An 18,221-nucleotide genomic window follows, 5' to 3' on the forward strand; every position below is an offset into this window, starting at 1 on the left:
TGGCACCTGTGTCGGTGACACATAAGAAAACACCATCCGAGCGTGGCCGTCAGCCAGCCTCGTCTGGCACCTGTGTCGGTGGCACATAAAAACACCATCCGAGCGTGGCCGTCTGCCAGCCTCGTCTGGCACCTGTGTCGGTGGCACATAAAATCACCCACTACACTCTCGGAGTGGTTGGCGTTAGGAAGGGCATCCAGCTGTAGAAACACTGCCAGATCTGACTGGCCTGGTGCAGCCTTCGGGCTTGCCAGACCCCAGTTGAACCGTCCAACCCATGCTAGCATGGAAAGCGGACGTTAAACGATGATGATGATGATGATATATATATATACTAGCATTAAAGACCCATCGTTGCCGGGTCATAGTGCTAGTGCATGTATATATGTGTATATATATGTGTACATATTACATGTACATCTATATATATACATCTACACATAAAATACAAAATACAAAGTTATATCTTGATATCGCTAGTGATAACAATACTCAAAATATATAACAGACTGGAATTGTTAGCCCGTCACTTGTAATTTCGATCAATTGTATCTTGTCCTCCCTCTTGTATAGAAGTGTGGCTACAATCCAGCCTACCTCTACTTCTGGGGGGACATTTTTAATTTTTATCCGGGACATCCTATGTCCCAGATATAAAGGTAAAAATAAAATATTTCCACTTTACAAGTACGAGTCGAGTACTCCCTTGCACGCTCTGTTGACTCGAACCTTGCTTCTATTGTGGCGAATTTACCGCCTCTGATTAGATACCTTTCATAGTCGCACCAAGACACTTTTCGAAGGTGCTTTCCTCCATGTATTCAAATCTTTTTTCTCTACATTGTATACTTTATAGACAATAGTCTTTTCTTTAATTTAATTTTTTATTATTCATCTGGACTATTCCATTTCTGCACGCTAATTTTATTTTTAATTTATTCTCATTCATGTGAAACCACTTATTCAAGTTCAAATCACTGATGCAAATTTATACCAATTGCTATTTTTACTTTTGTTATGTTACGATTATATTATACGTTAGTTTGATTTTACTTATTACTTACTACATATAATTCAATTATTATTATTATTTTTATTGTTTAAGTGAAAGCATCTGACATAAAATAGAGAAATGTTTTTGTTTCACTTTTAACACGTAATACTGAAATAGTGGAGAAGATATGATATTGCTATGGGCTCGCTCTAGGCAAGAACTTGAACATTTGTTTTGCCCATGAAAGTACATGGACCCTAAGTAAGGCATGTGTAAAATTTGAATGGAATTGTTTGTGTAGTTCTCAAGTTTTAGGGAAACACACAGACAGACAGAGAGACAGACAGACACATTCTCAGTTTTATATATATAAAGATAGATATATATGTGTGGGTGTGTGTGAGTTCTTTGTGTCTGTGTTTGTCCCCTTCCACTGCTTGACGACCAGTTTGGGTTTGTTTACAACCCTGTAACTTAGTGATTCAGCAAAAAAGGCTGATAGAATAAGTATTAGGTTTAACCCTTTGGGATTTACATGATTCTGTCAAATGTAATGCTTTTCATTCACATTGCTTTGAATAAAGCTGCTTTATTTTGTAGCTTAGAGATTTTGATAATGTGATTGTATATTTTTAGAATGATATTGTAGGGTAAGTGTGAGAGGCAGGATCTAGCCAGTTTGAACATAAAACATGTAGAATATTTGGGCCTGATATATCCAATTTAAATGCTAAAACATAAAAAAAAAGTACTGGGGTTGTTACATTTGACTAAAATTCTTCAAGGTGGTGCCCTAGCATGGCCACAGTCTAATGACAGAAACAAGTAAAAGATAAAAGATAAAATTTTTGATTTTACCAACACTATTTCAAATGTACCTTTGTGCAGGCATTGGGAAATTATGTTTTTTGTTTCTATGTTATATAAAACCTTGTCTTACAGTTCATTAACACTTTTGATAATAATCTGCATGTGACTGCTTCTGGTTCAATAACTGCCAACTTTCAGATTTTAAGTAGTCTAAATTAAAGCTTTCTTCCATCAAAATTTCATCTTATCATCATTTTCATTTAGTGTCCGCTTTCCATGCTAGCATGGGTTGGACGGTTCAACTGGGTTCTGGGAGGCCAGAAGGCTGCACCAGGCCCAGTCTGATCTGGCAATGTTTCTACAGCTGGATGCCCTTCCTAACACCAACCACTCCGTGAGTGTAGTGGATGCTTTTTACGTGCCACCGGCACAGGTGCCAGATGGTGCTGGCAAACAGCCACGGTCGGATGGTGCTTTTTACGTGCCACCGGCACGGGGGCCAGGCGAGGCTACTATAATTAATAACACTTACTACTACAGGAACAAGGCCTGAGATTTTGAGGGACAGGGCTAGTTGCTGAAGTGGTAAATATTTTATCAATCCTGAAAGGACGAAAGACAAAATTGACCTCAATGGAATTTGAACTCAGAACATAAAGACAGAAGAAATGCTACTAAGCATTTTGTCCAGTGTGCTAAAGATTTTGCCAGCTTGCTGCCTTAAACATCAGCTTAATAATGACAAAGTGATTTTACTAAATACTTCATTACTTTCAAAATTTACTGAAACAGAGGCAGTGCATTTCAACAGAAGTGTTGTAACAAAACGATTAAAAATAACATACATTTTACATGTGAAATTCTGATAAGAACGTAATCAAGTAAGTTTATTACTCTTCCTGTTAGCAAAATCCAGAGAAATGATTGGATATAAAATATCCCATTTTGAATCAAAACAAACACATCAATCAACATCATCTAATGAGACAGATAAACCTTCAAATATCTACTTACCAAACCTAGTTTTGTGAATCACAGTCTGTTTGCATCGATTACATTTTTTGATCTTTATCTTAGAGCAACATTCTTCACATATTATCCTATGTCGGCAGGGGTGGAATTTTATAGAAACTCGATTATCTCCACATACATAACACTCATACCTGTAAAAGAAACACACACAGACTCACCAATAAAATCATCTGATAACAAATATTTCATTGAATATAAATGTAGAAAGAATATTTTTTATAATGTTACCATAAAATATCATTTGAAGAGAACATTTTAAATTATTATTAAACCTTTGGAGATGTAGCTAACTGATGCACATTTTAAAACAAGACAGAATTATAAGATACGAAAACAATATCTAAATCTAATAAACACAGAAAAATGTATATATTTTCTTTACAGTGCAAAACAACAGATTGACAGATCAGCCTAGTAATGGTGTTAAGAAATATTTTCTTTCAAAACACACACATGTTCGCACAGAGTTAATTATCCATGTGCAACTAAAAATAAAACATGGAGATTATATGAATATGAAGAGATTCTACAGTAATAATCCATTAAAATAATGGATTATAATGACTGACTGTGAGCAAGCTTGATAATTATTTGAGGTGTTGTGATTATGTGTAGAGCTAATTGAAATGTTTTAGGCAATGAATGAATGGGTGAATCATTGGTTAAAGGTTAAGCTACTATGTTTTTTTCCATCACTGAAACGTCAATCAAAACCTGTTTTGGCAGCAAGCAGATGTCTTCAACTTTGATATAATCATGAGCAATGACTTATGTCTTTGAAAATGCCTTTATAGCTTTATAGTTCATTCTATTTGACTTTATCAGTCCATCAGTTTCAGCTATTACCCTCTGTTGTATCTTTTATGGATGGATGTTTAACTCTTTAGCATTTAGATTACTCTGTCAAATGTAGTGCTTATTTATTGATATTGTTTTGAATTAATCATAGCTTTGAGATGTTGATGATGTGGTTGTATACATTTAGAATGACAATATAGAGTAGATGTGAGAAGTTAGATCTAGCCAGTTTAAATATAAAACAAGCAGTACATTTTGACCAGATATGGCTGGTTTAAATGGGAAAGGGTTGAATACTCAAACTTTCATCACTGTTTCATTGTTGTCAGGTAAGAAAGGTATAAAGGCATACAGATAGCGAGCTACATACTGACTACTGTTTAGAGAAGAGACCAACATAGCAATATACAGCAGAGGCAAAGTTATAGTATTAGCAGTAACAATCCACTGTATTTGTGGAAGTAAAAATCAACACATAATTATGCATAAAATATAAAATACAAAGCAACTTGCTGGTGTATTTAGCAATCATTAGGGAATACTTACACTTTTACAAGATATAGTTCCAGTCTGCTTTTCAAATCTGAATTCTTGATGATGTCAAGTGGTGTGGTGTTGTTTTTGTTTTTATGATAGAAGTTTGCTCCTTGTGTTGCCAGATATCCAGCTACAACTATACTGGATAATCTATCTTCTTTGAGCTGACAGGAAATCTATAAATGATGAAATATATATTTATATATACAATAAGACTATTGTTCAATATTCTTTTTCTTTGCCCAACACATTTTAGCGTCAACAAATTTTAGTTTTATTCAAGAAAATTCCAGTTATATTCTGAAGTGTCAAAGTAATATCAACTAGTCTGCCATTGGTTGTTACAGTCTTAATCTATAGCTCTCATTAGGCTGGTTCTGGGATTTAAAACTAACAAGGGTTGTGATGAAGTTTGAGAGAACCAGCTTATATCTAATTTACTTCCATAATCTAAGAACAAAGTATTTGCATACGAATCAAGCAAACTATGAAGCCAAATATTGATGAAAATATCAGAGATAACCAATTGATATGTTTATGTATGATAAACACTAGCAAATTTGAGAAGTAGAACTTGTTCTTTGAATGCTTTACAGTATGCATGAGGGGTACCCAAAAGTAACTGGAAACATTCTCTATGGGCTAAGCCCATTGCAGTTCAGGCTTCTGCTACTAGATGCCACTTGATGCCACCTTCAGAAATCAGTCTCCCAACCAGTGGTGTCATGTGAAGTTGTACCGCCATGTGGTGTGCCTTTGTTTTGCAGTGATTCTCTTCTGTTCATCAATTTTTGCAATGGCTGAAACAAAGGAACAGCATGCTACCATGAAATTCTGTTTCCTGTTGGGGAAAATAGCAGCTGAAACAGTTGTCGTGCTTCAAACAGCTTACAAGGATGCTACCTTGAGCAAAACACAAGTTTATGAGTGGTTTTCACATTTTAGGACCAACCTCGTTCAGGGTGACCACAGAACTCTGGAATGAATGAAAACATCACAAAAATTTATGAACTGATCTTGGAGGACCATTACTGAACAATTTATGAACTTGATATTACTGGTGTAACCTGGAGCTCCTGCCAACAAATTTTGAGCAAGGAATTGTGAATGAAATGAGTTACATCAAAATTTGTGACTCGCTTGCTCACTGAATATCAAAAAGCAGTCATGACTGAATGGATGTCATGAATTGAAAGAATAGTTGGATGTTGATCCAAATCTTTTTCTGAAGGTCAATATTGGTGACAAAAGCTGGTGCTATGACTACAACCCAGAAACAAAGCAACAATTAAGTTAATGGAAGCATTCAATGTCACCATACCTCAAAAAAGCACGTCAAGCAAAGTCCAATATCAAGACAATGTTGATTCATTTCATTGATGTGAAAGGAATTGTCCACACAGAATTTGTTTCTCCTGGTCAAACTGCTAAGCAGACATTTTACTTGGCAGTTCTGAAGTGTCTGCAAGACACAGTAAGACAAAAACTCCCCAACCTGTGGCAAAAGTGGAGTGTGGTGGCTTTATCATGACAATGCACCTGCACACACTGTCTTGAGTGTGAGACAGTTTTTGAAAAAATAGAATGACCTCGCTTATCCATCCTCTCTATTCACCTGATCTTGCTCCCTGTTCCTCCAAATAAAAAAGGTCCTGAAAGGAAAACGTTTTGCAGATGTGGAAGAAGTGAAAAAAAAAAATACAACGGAGGCATTAAAAGGCATCACTTTGCAAGAGTTCATGGACTGCTTCAAACAGTGGAAAAAGAGGTAAGACATTAGTGTTACAGTGATGCACATCAACAAGTTTCACTTGAGAAATTTTTAAACTGTTACTCTGATAGATAATTCTAGTAGCGCTATATAGGTGGTTGTTAAGATAGCTTACAAAATAGACATAGCAGCAGCAGCCACTACCATCACAGCAGCAGCCACAGTCTGATTTGACTTGGTTTCTAAGGCTGGATGCCCTTCTTAATGCCAATCACTTTATAGTGTGTACTGTGTGCTTTTAACATGCCACTGACACAGGACTGTTACAGGCCAATCCTTTTCACCAGGGGATGCAGCAGCAGCCACTGCCTCCTCCTCCCCCTCTTCATATTCCTCCTCTCTATCCTCCCCACAATTACTCATCCCCTAACTGCACTTTTATTTACTTTTTGTTTCCTCCTGATATAAGCTAAAAGATGATGTCTGGAAGACACACAATGTCACAGCACACCTTTGATGCAAGTCTGATAAAGTGCTACTCTAATGTCTAAAACTACAAACATTACATAAATTTTGACTTTGAATTTTTGCATAAACTGGCATTGCAAGTAGAATTGGTACAGAAACAATTATAATGAATCATTAAAGATGTGTTAAAGAATTTCTTTGTCTTCTTATTACTTTGATTATAGTTTACTCTTCGCAAAACCGACACAAGGGTGCAACCATCGTGGAACCAGGATTTTCTACACTTGAAGAATTTCAGCATTGGTTTGGAACCTGACAGTGTTGATAGCCCAGAATTTGGGGTACTTCTCTGGAAAAATCCTATCTTTATACCCTACCAGGACCTAAGATATATATATATGTATATATCAGGGTGTGTCAATTTTAATAACTTACTAAAAATCTAATTTGGCAGTGAAATTATTGAGTCTTTTTACTCCCTGACTTGAGATATATATATACCAAAATGGATTAACACAACTCTAACTTACATCAATCTTATCCTAAATTTTCAATATGGTGTTGTTTTGAAACAATAACTTAAAATTTACATGAAAAACTGATTAGACTCAAAATATCACTCTTATATTATCTTTTAATTAGTAAAATGAATCATATCATCTTTTAATTGGTTAAATGAATTTTTACTCTTTCAGATATTCACAAGATGTCAACACTGAAGACTAGAGGCTAGATGTCATCCCACTTGAGCCTGTTAATTTGTACATGGAAAGAGCTTCTTGTATCAGAGCTTCCAATAGTGAGAGATATTTTAAAACTTGGGTTACTACTTTGGGAACAAAATTCCAAGGATGAATTTTCCTATTTACTCCCAAAAATTGACACACCCTAGTATATATATATATGCAAATTGACTTGCATCAATCTTATTGAAGACACAGTATACAAATTCAATTTAGGACAGATTTTTACCATAAAAAATCATTTGATATGTTCTTCAAAGAATTTAATATATGCTATTAAATGTGAAGGATGTAATGAAGATTACATAGGTCAAAGTTTACTCTCCGAAATAGACTGACCATTCACCACAAAAAATACGAGACCCCAGTACTAGACAGATTCCACTGAGTGGACACAGACATATGTGCAAAAAAGAACTCCCCCAAATTCCAAGTCTTCCCACTCTACCTTTGTTCAGTGAAGTTGTTTAGATCTAAACTTGATTGGTGGCATTACTTACTCTCCTACAATGTTGCTACAAATTTTGATGTAACATTTTTCTACTGGATCAAATCTCAATATTTTTATGCTAAAATATAGCTAGGGACCAGTCCTCTTCAAAAATGTTAACAGTTTTCAATTTGATTAAGAACTGAATTAGCGACAAGCTCTGAAAGATGCTGCATGTAAGTAAATTGCGGCCTTAAGAATATTATTCAACTACTACTGTAGTTGAAAGGTATCTGTCTCACATAAAAAAAAAAAATTCTGAAACTTACCTCATCTAAAATTTCAAGATGTTTACTTTTAGAGTGAAACATTTTCTCCCTCAATGCAATATGCAAGCAATTGTCACCATCTTTATTTATAGCGTCAAGATCTGCTCCTTTTAATACTAACATCTGCATGATCTCAAGGTTACCCTTAGAAACAGCCTGGAGGAATGGTGTCTGATCATGAGTGTTACGAATATCAAATTCCACTTCAGCCTTTGTGGAAATGAAAATAAAAAGTAAAAATATCAATGTATCATGAGTGTTTTTACTGGATATTTGATCAGACTGTTACTGTGGATTTGATGTGGTCAATAAAACAAACCATTCATAGGTTGCACTGTAAGATGGTATGGATGTACATTAGAGACATGATAAATTTATGAAAATGACAAAAACAGGTTGTTTCAGGACAGTCTACTTTTATCCCTAGCTATATACCTAACTCACAGTAAGTTATAGACTATTTGAGCTAGAAAGAACAATTAATTAGCAAATGAAATCCATTGAAGAAGAATCATTTGTCCAATGTATACTTTTGATGTTGCTATATCATTAAATGATCCATAAAATTGCTTTGTTGGTTAGAGTCAATGTTAAAATGATACCTACTTAGATGTTATATATTTGTGTGTTTCATACATTCAATATATAAATTTGTGTGTTTAATATACATTGAACTGCAAAAGATTTGCGAGACATGTGTAACTGTGAAATATGCTTGAATTTCATTATGTCAGAGATAAATTTTGATAAATCTGATAAAGTCAATTTCTTGGATACACTTTGACCACAGTCTATGGGTTGTTATCATGTGTTCTGGTAGTGGGCGGATCCAGTACATCAAGATTGTAAGGTGTGACATGTTCAATACTGTATATGCTCGCCCTGGGTATTCAAAATGGCCATACACCATTGGTACATGGAGTGCATGAGGCAGTTCACAAAATGCATAGGCATCTGTGCCCACTACCTGAGGAAAGCTGCCTCCAGTTCCACATGAGTTGTCGGCCTTGGGAACACCTGGTTCAGCCATCTCTGGATTTCATCCCACAGATGTTCAACTGGGTTCAAATCCGTGCTGAGAGCTGACCATTACATGGTTCAGATGTTGTATTGATGCAGGAAGTCCATGGTGACCCTGACTATGTGGGAGGGAGCATTGTCCTGCTGGAACATGTGGTTATGGTGACGTACAAAGAAGGGCATGATGTTAGGTCTTAGGATGTGATCAACGTAGTGCTGCGCTGTGATGCCATTCCCTCTGCTTGCACCAACATTTTGGAACTCATGGGGCCCAATTCTCTGATTTAGGCCTATAGTATCCCAAACCATGATGTTATGGCCACCCCACGTCTCCCTCCATGGCACATGCATCTCTGTAGCATTCACTCCTCCTACACCACACCCTCACTCTGCCATCTGAGGTGGAAATGCAGTACCAGCTCTTGTCAGAGAAGACTATCAACCTCCATTGTTGATGCTACAAATGTCAGTGCTGTGTAGCCCACTGTAATAGTACCTGATGGTGGCAGGTGGTGAGGACAGGCCCTAGAGCAGGATGATGGCAACACAGGTTGTTGGTAACCAGCCAATGTCATACCGTGTCATGGCTGATGGGTTGCTGTCTGGTGCTGTCATGCTGGCTAGTCTGAAGAGATCATGGAGATGTTGCAGGTGGATGAAGCAGTCCTGCCTGGGTGTGGTCACCTGGGGGTGCCCTCTGCAGGCACAGTCTGCAGTACTATTGGTGTTTTATTGCTGTTGCAAGCAATAGATGGTACTGACATGAACAGTGTAAACTTTCGCAACAACTAGGGCATGCTACCCTGCTTGCAATCAGCTGATAGCTTGTTCTCTCTGTGCTGCTAACTGGGTCATCCCTGATGTGTCCAAATTACGAATGCCAAGAACATGGTTCAAGTTGATTTTTATACCCATAACCTTCACAAGGTGCACATGCATTTCGGTTTTCGTGACAATTATTTGCAACTTCCACCCATGGCATTCGGCATCTCATTTCAGGGAAAATTGAAAGACTTGACAAGACTTGACATTTTAGTAGGTGGTGTATAGTGAATGAAATCAACCCCAGTATTTCACTGGTACTCTGATGATAATGATGAGAATATTGAACAGAATGATGAGATCAATAAAATACTACACTGTGAATAATATATGTTAACTAACCTGGGATAGTATCAGTTTCACTATATCTTGGTGTTGCCTGAAATTATAAAAGGGAAAATAAAAATAATACAAACATCACAAAGATTGAATTAATCAATAATTAGATTTTCAATTAAAGAAAACAAATGTAAATACAAGTGTAATGAGACCCTGACTGAGATTTGAACCATAGATCTGATTTTCCCTGTCAAGAACTATGAACTGATATATTTTCATAAAAGGAAAAGTGCTGCTGTAAAAGTTATTAATGCCCATGTAAATATGGCTTGACCAATCAGCACTGGCTGACTTTTAATAGCTGAGGTGACAATTTTCAAAAGAAGTATGCAAGTTTTTTCTGCAAAACTGAAGATTCTAGAGCTGCTAAGCCTTCCAGGGAAATTTACATTGCTTGTCTAACAAAACTGTTTTGTCTCTCCTCTTTCATTTCTAAGTAACATACTTACACCATAGTTGATGAAAGCTAACCTTTACTTGTAGTGTCAGTAATACATACTAATTATATGCCGTGATTAATTTCCTTGTATTATCTTCATTACATCATCCTGCAGGTTATATATAGAAGATTCCTAACTGTTATGTTCACTGAACATTGATCCAGTAATTTATTGACTGTACGTGAGTAAATATAATAATGTTCATTAATAAAATATTTTAAAAAATTTTAATTTTAGTAAGATCATTGTCTATACCCTTTTTAACTTGTGAATGGCCAACAAAGAATATATGGCAAATTGCCACACTAAGCAGGTATTCCTAGCATAAAGGTGAAAACCTTGCAGTGATGTGAAGTTCCATAAAACAAAACTAATTTTTCCCATTTACTTGCCTGTTACACAGAAGTCAATGGACATGCAACCAATGGGAAAATAAGTTTTGTGTCATGGAACTGTACATTACAGATACATTTTCAAGAGGAAGTGCAGCATATTTGCATGTGTGTGTGTTTATATCGCTTACATTATATATGTGCATATGGGGGTGGAGGCAGTTATATTAAGTTGTCTCCTTTGTTGCATATATATACATATATATGTATAAATGACATCCTCACCAGGTATGAATGTTTCTTTAAAAAAAAAACTCAAAAAAACTATAGCAACATAGAATTGTTTTTCCAGGTGTTCAATCATTCTGCTTGTTAATATATCAGAAGAAAATGAAATGCTAGCACATACCACGTATACTCATTGTTGTGTTACTTCAATTAACACGTAAGATTACAATATTACAAAAATTGTAAAAAAATTTTAATTAGAGCTCCAGAGCAGAGAACAGAAATAAGGCTGCAAAATTCAAGCACAGGAAGAAATGTTATAAAATATTTTGTCCAGTAAGGGAATAATTCTGTTGGCTTACTACTACTACTGCTGCTGTTGCTGTTGCTGTTGAGCGAACGGTCTTTGTCCCAGGGCTCACAAGATGGGAAAAGTCCAAAATGTGGTCCTTTGCTATTTGTAAGACTCGCAAAAGAGAAAGCAGGTCAACCCCCGACACCGAGAGCATTGATGGATGGATGAATGCGCATCCAGGCTCAGCGGCTGCAAAGGAAATTGGTGGACAAGAAACAGGAAGAAAGAGTGAGAGAAAGTTGGGGTGAAAGAGTACAACAGTGGTCGCCACCACCCCCTGCCAGAGCCTTCGTGGAACTTTAGGTGTTTTCACTCAATAAACACACACAATGCCCAGTCTAGGAATCGAAACCCCGATCCTCTGACTGTGAGTCAGCTGCCCTAACCACTGAGCCATTGCGCCTCCACTTGCTGCTGCTGCTGCTGCTACTACTACTACTACAGAAAATCTGCTTGCCCTTCCCACCCAAAGGAAAGTTGAAGGCTAATCTTCAAAAACAACAACAACAATGGCTTCCAATTTTGACACAAGGCCAGCAATTTTAGAGGGAAGGAGTTAGTTGATTACATCAATTCCAGTACTTGACTGGTACTTTATTTTACTGACCTAGAAATAATGAAAGGCAAGTGACTTCAGTGAAACTTGAACTTTGAACAATAATAATCATAATTTCTAGCTTAGACACAAGAATAGGAAAAAAGTAGAGCACAGCTTTCTGAATTAACCCCTTAACTTTACTGGAATAAATTTCTATTGACCCCTTAAAATGACAATTCCTGGTAGGAATTTAACTTGAAACAATGTGACAACAGTTAATACTCTTAAGTATATAATTCTGAAGGTGACTGTTCCAGGGATTGGTAATGGTGGTGACAATGATGATGATAAGGATGAAAGTGGTAGTGATGATGATGATGATGATGATTTCTTAATGAAGTAGATTTAAGAGTGAGGCCCCATAGTGGAATGATGGCATTAAGTGATTTGTTAAAAATTAAAATTTTGGCAAAACAGAAAAATAAAAGAGAACCAGATGCAAATATTCTGGATTATTCTTGACTTACCGTAGAACTGCACACTGTAGGGATGTTTCATTATATTTATCCTTTTTATTAATGTCAGCTCCAGACTGTATTAACAAGTCTACTATATCAGTAAATCCTTTATTGCAGGCAATGTGGAGTGCTGTATAACCACTGGCACTGACCATATTAATGTCAGATTTGGACTGTATTAAAAAGTTTGCTATATCAGTACATTCTTTATCGCAGGCTATGTGAAGTGCCGTGTAACCATGGCTGTTGACAATATTGACATCAGCATCAAACTTTACTAACAACTTTACTACATCAACAAATTTTTTACTGCAAGCTATGTGAAGAGCTGTGTCACCACTGGTACTGATCATATTAATGTCAGATTTGGACTGTATTAAAAAGTTTGCTATATCAGTACATTCTTCATCGCAGGCTATGTGAAGTGCCGTGTGACCATGGCTGTTGACAATATTGACATCAGCATCAAACTTTACTAACAACTTTACTACATCAACAAATTTTTTACTGCAAGCTATGTGAAGAGCTGTGTCACCAGTGGTACTGACCATATTAATGTCAGATTTGAATCGTATTAACAAGTCTGCTATATCAGTAAATCCTTTATCGCAGGCTATGTGGAGTGCTGTGAAACCATTGTTCCTTACAACATTGCTGTCTTGTTCAGACTGTAAAATCAACTTTACTGACTTAATGTGCCCAACACAACATGCCAGATGAAGAGCTGTGTCATAACCCATCTTTACCACACAAAATTTCAGTAACAACTTAACCATGTCAACATTATTACTATCACAGGCGAGATCCAGAAGGTTTGTATTATTACCAACTTTTTTACGGGTCTGAAAAGAGATAGATATATATTAAGATATATTTATATTATTTGCCTATACAGATGTATGTATTCATATATATATATATATATGTATGTATATATACATGCATGCACACACAAAACAAATGACAGAGTTGGAAACCATGGGAAACTTTATTGCTCACAATGGCCGTTTCTACACATTGTGCATTGGTTGTTCTGTGAGCAATAAAGTTTCCCATGTATTGCATTTTCTGTCTCCATCATTTGTTTTGTATTCAACATACACTGAGGATTTCCTGAGATAGATCCAGCTACAATTGAGTAATTACCATGGATGATGTCAGGTAACTATAGGCAGTGAATGTGCTTTATCAGTGTACTACTAGGAACATACTGAACATTTAAATATTTACTTATATATATATATATATATATATCTATAATTATTATTTAAGAAGCACAATATATGTTTTTATGTGCTTTTATTAGTTTCATGTGCTGAGAACATGCCAAACATTGTTTTATAGCATGTCTGGTATCCCAGCATGATCCTTATACACTGTCCACAAGGCATAACAAAACTAAAAATGGGACATGAGAAAAGGTGAGAAGGAAGTATATATAAAAACCAGAAAATGAGAAAATAATCAGAAAGAAACAAAAGGGTAATAAGAGTTATTTTCCTTAGACCATAAATCATAAAGCTAGAAAAGTGGCTAAGAGCCTATGGTACAGTTATTCAATCTGGTTGAGGAGGCACTTTCCAATTCTTCAACAGGAACTTAGGTATATGCTTACAACTGCTGAAAAATTCAGATCTAGAGTTCAGCAGAGAGAGTTCTTAGATCTGTAAAGGAGCCGAGTTCTTTCAGCTGAAAGAGGGGCACAGGCTGAGATAATTTTTGCAGTAAGCTTCAATCACATACTCTATCTCAATTATATATCAACCCATTTCTCAGCAAGAAGAATGCCCACACCACCAATCCCATCACTGTTCCCTACCACTCAGATTTGGCCATCGCATTGTTCATGAAATTTCAGCTAAGTTTTATCATATTTTATTCAAATGTGACACAATAATACTTAAAATTTCTCTCCGGAAGAAACAGGGGGTATATATAGGGATTATGCCTTATTTTCTTCTATACAGAAGTAGTAAAGTACAGTTAGAAAGGCACAGGAAAAATTTCTTTGGACTTTTCAAAAATTTAGGACTAAACATTATTATTGGTAAAGATTATCGTAGAGTGAATTTTCTTGATGCAATCTTCTGTCTTGATACTGGATTATTGAACCATTTCATAAGCTGAATGATCATATTAAGTACATTAACGTAGCATCCAACCATCCACCCTCGATTATATGGGGGCTAATTAAGAATATTTCTACAAGAATCTTTAGATTATCTGCTAACAGTAAAAATTTTCAAATCTCATGCATCTTATTATAATGATGCTCTAGCTAAGGCAGGGTACCATGATAAAATTCATTATATACAAGATACTGGCATAAGCTACATTGGTAATTCCTGCAACTGCGATGCACATCATATAACACCACAACGTTACCATTTGAGAAACCACTCGGATAAAGAATACAGGCCAGAAAGAATTGGTCTTGTCAATGAACTCCCAAAGAAAACTCATAGACACATGCAACACAGTAATTCAACTGCTTGTTCCAATCCTGTACAACACACTCAATCAAATAAATTTAACAACAGATATAGGATTAAGGATGTCCTCTGGTTCAACCCAATTTTTGGTTTGCATGTTTCAACCAGGATCGCTGGAAAATTTCTTGCTGCTTTGGACAAGTGTTTTCCTAAATCTAATTGGTATCATGCTATTTTTAATTGATACACTATGAAGGTATCCTATGCCAACTCTGCTAATTTAGCAAAATGCAGCAAAGGTTCAATAACCAACCTACTGGATCTAGTAAGTATTTGCATCTAAATACCAACCAAGGAGATGTAAACCACATTGATAATCATCAACTTCAACCAATTTGTAGTAGTAGAAATACTCATGGTACAGCTAGTACGATAACAACGCCGGTAAATGGAGTCGGGATTACCTTATATATAAATATGATAAATGCTCATGCAGAGATAAATCAAAATGTCCTTTGATGAATCTCTGTATGAGTACAAATCTTGTATATGAATGTACTTGCACACAAGGGGAGGGCCCTATGTTTACATTGGGCAAATGGCTGATTCATTTAAGAATCGTTATCATAACCATGTCACCAGCTTTAAGTCAATCAATAAGAGACATTCGACATCTTTGACAGATTTTATATGGTGACTTAAGGAGGGTAAAACAAAGTACAACATTAATTGCTCCATAGTTAGACATGTAAAACTATACAGTATAATTTCCAGGAGATTCTGTCTCTGCTCCGAGGAATCTCTTCTATTCTGTGGACTAACAAGAAGATACTTAATAGAATTTCTGAACAACTATCGAGATGCCTACATGCATATAAATGTACTTTCACACAATGCAGTGAGAATGAATTTTGAGTAACCGTTAATTTAATGTAATTTAATTTAAGGTATTTAATTTAAGTTTACTTTTAACCTCCCCGTTCTTCTAAACACCTAGTAAATAACTAACTCGCATTGTGATCAGGAGTACAGCAAACCTCACATTTTTGCTGATGCTTGTATGAGTGTGTGTACTCATGCCATGTAACTTGCCTGAGGGCGTTTATATATCCATACCTGTTAACAGTTATTGTCAATACTTTTCTCACTGGATTACGGGTTTGTTTCTCTTTTTGTCTTCTGCAATTTTATATATATATATATATATATATATATATATATATAAAAGTAAGCAACAAGAATATCTTCAGTAATTTGGTACGATCGTTTCACGCTACATCATTTTATTAAACATTGTGAGTGTTACATCAGTTTTAAAATGTTGAGCGATCATCAACCATCCATAGAGGTTTTCCATCAATACATATGTTTATTTTCATGTCCATTGCTAATATTATGATGAGGGTAGATATACAGACAGACAGAGGGGTTTCATTGATTGTTAAGAACATGTTAATGTTGGAATTTATCTACTGACCGTAGATACTTCTTTTAATTATTTGAATCTGCTAGTGAGGAGGAAGGGATATATGGTTGAATGGAGACAAAGAGATTTTCTATTTATAGATATAGGAAGGGCTAAAATAAAAGTCAAAAGTTATTCATGTTGAAATTCAAAGGTAGTGGGATCATAGACTAATAATGTCTTAGAGCAGTGGTTTTCAACCAGGGTTCCGCCAGTACAGTCCAGGGGTTCCGCCAGAAGTTACAAAACTGCTAAAATCAGCAGTAATTTTTAATTCTCCTGTGCAGATATGTGTGCAGAAGACTATTAAATTATTGCACAGGGGTTCCTCGAGCCAGTGGAATATTTCCTTGGGGTTCTGCTCCAGCAAAAAGGTTGAAAAGCACTGTCTTAGAGAATACCTACTACTACTTATCAATCTAATGAAGTATCAAGAAAACTAGGCCAATACACCTTATACAATTAACTAGATAATCTCAATAAACATTTGTAACTTATATAGTAATAGAAACTTCAGAAACTCCTTTACATTTGCATAAATATATATCTATATGCATTGCATTAATATATATAATCATAATTGACTAGTAAGTGGTGATTATTTTAATAAGTTGGATTACAAGAGAATGCTAGAGAAAAAAAAAAAAAACTATTATTTGTTTTGTATATATATTATGAGTAGGTATAATATTTAATAAGCGTGGACAAAGCCTTATTTATTATGTACATATATTAGGAAGTTCCTAATATAAAAAAAGAGAAAATTTAATTCTAATTATGCAATGAAGTTTCCTATTAATCTATGCAAGTTGGATAAAAGCTAGTATGGTATATTCATTTTTATTTGGTTATAAAGCGTTATGATTTGAAAATTTAGGGGTGGTCAGAATATAATTATTTAAAATATCTAAACGTATAGGCTGCATGACGTATGCAACATGCTCCTAGTTCAGAACGATTATTTAACAAGTTTACATTACTCCTATGCTTTAAACTTTCATGTTTCCATAGAACAAAGTTCACAACCATCTCTGCTATTTTTATACAGCTGTACCTTTCTTATTATAAATTTCATTGCAAATGAACTGACCTGTTTCACCATATTATCGTAATATAGTGAAACAGGTCAGTTCATCCAAAATTCTTAGAAAACTAAAAATATCTCCTTCGTTGTACATATATATACTACCAAAATATGACCTTTTTGAACTTATAATTTTCTGTGTATATATATATAGATACAATACCAAATTCTTTATGAACTTTTTAATAATTTTTTCTGTAAAACGTACAATATTTTGTGACAACCAGTACCAAACACAACAAAGCTTTTACATGTTACTTTTGAAAATCTTTTTTCTAAAAAAGGGAAACCGGTCAAGTGAATAAACATCTTTCAAAATTGTATTTTCAAAACCTTCTTTCATAGATGTATATATATATATACATATATATACACACACACACACACACATATATATATATATATTATATATATATATATATATATATATATATATATATATATATACATACATATATATACACACACACACACACATATATATATATATACATACATATATACATATATATATATATATATATATAAAACTGAGAATGTGTGTATGTCTGTGTGAATCTTTAAAACTTGAGAACTACACAACCAATTTCATTCAAATATCACACATGCCTTACTTAGGGTCCATGTAGTGTCATGGGCAAAAAGAATTTTTATCTTCTTGCCTAGGGCGAGCCCACAGCAATATCATATCTTCTCCACATACACCTCACTCAATAAGAATTCCCTACTTGAATGGACCATAGTAAACACAAAACTTGACTTTAAAAGGATTTAGATAACCCTATCAGGTGGTGCT

General features: G+C 35.2%; 1 protein-coding gene across 2 annotated transcripts in view; it reads right to left on the minus strand.

The window, feature by feature from the left end:
• Nucleotides 1–18,221, minus strand: part of LOC115221243 (ankyrin-3-like) — an 85,236-nt gene that overhangs the window by 6,688 nt on the left and 60,327 nt on the right. For both annotated transcript variants that reach the window (XM_036510885.1, XM_036510884.1), the window contains exons 8-12: nucleotides 12,454–13,286; nucleotides 10,037–10,073; nucleotides 7,853–8,062; nucleotides 4,181–4,347; nucleotides 2,819–2,967 (exon numbers count right to left, since the gene is read on the minus strand). In XM_036510885.1, the coding sequence (XP_036366778.1) occupies nucleotides 2,819–2,967; nucleotides 4,181–4,347; nucleotides 7,853–8,062; nucleotides 10,037–10,073; nucleotides 12,454–13,286 (1,396 nt within the window). The remainder of the gene's footprint in view (nucleotides 1–2,818; nucleotides 2,968–4,180; nucleotides 4,348–7,852; nucleotides 8,063–10,036; nucleotides 10,074–12,453; nucleotides 13,287–18,221) is intronic.

The sequence above is a fragment of the Octopus sinensis genome, linkage group LG18, assembly GCF_006345805.1.
Source record: "Octopus sinensis linkage group LG18, ASM634580v1, whole genome shotgun sequence".
In the NCBI taxonomy this organism is placed as follows: domain Eukaryota; kingdom Metazoa; phylum Mollusca; class Cephalopoda; order Octopoda; family Octopodidae; genus Octopus; species Octopus sinensis.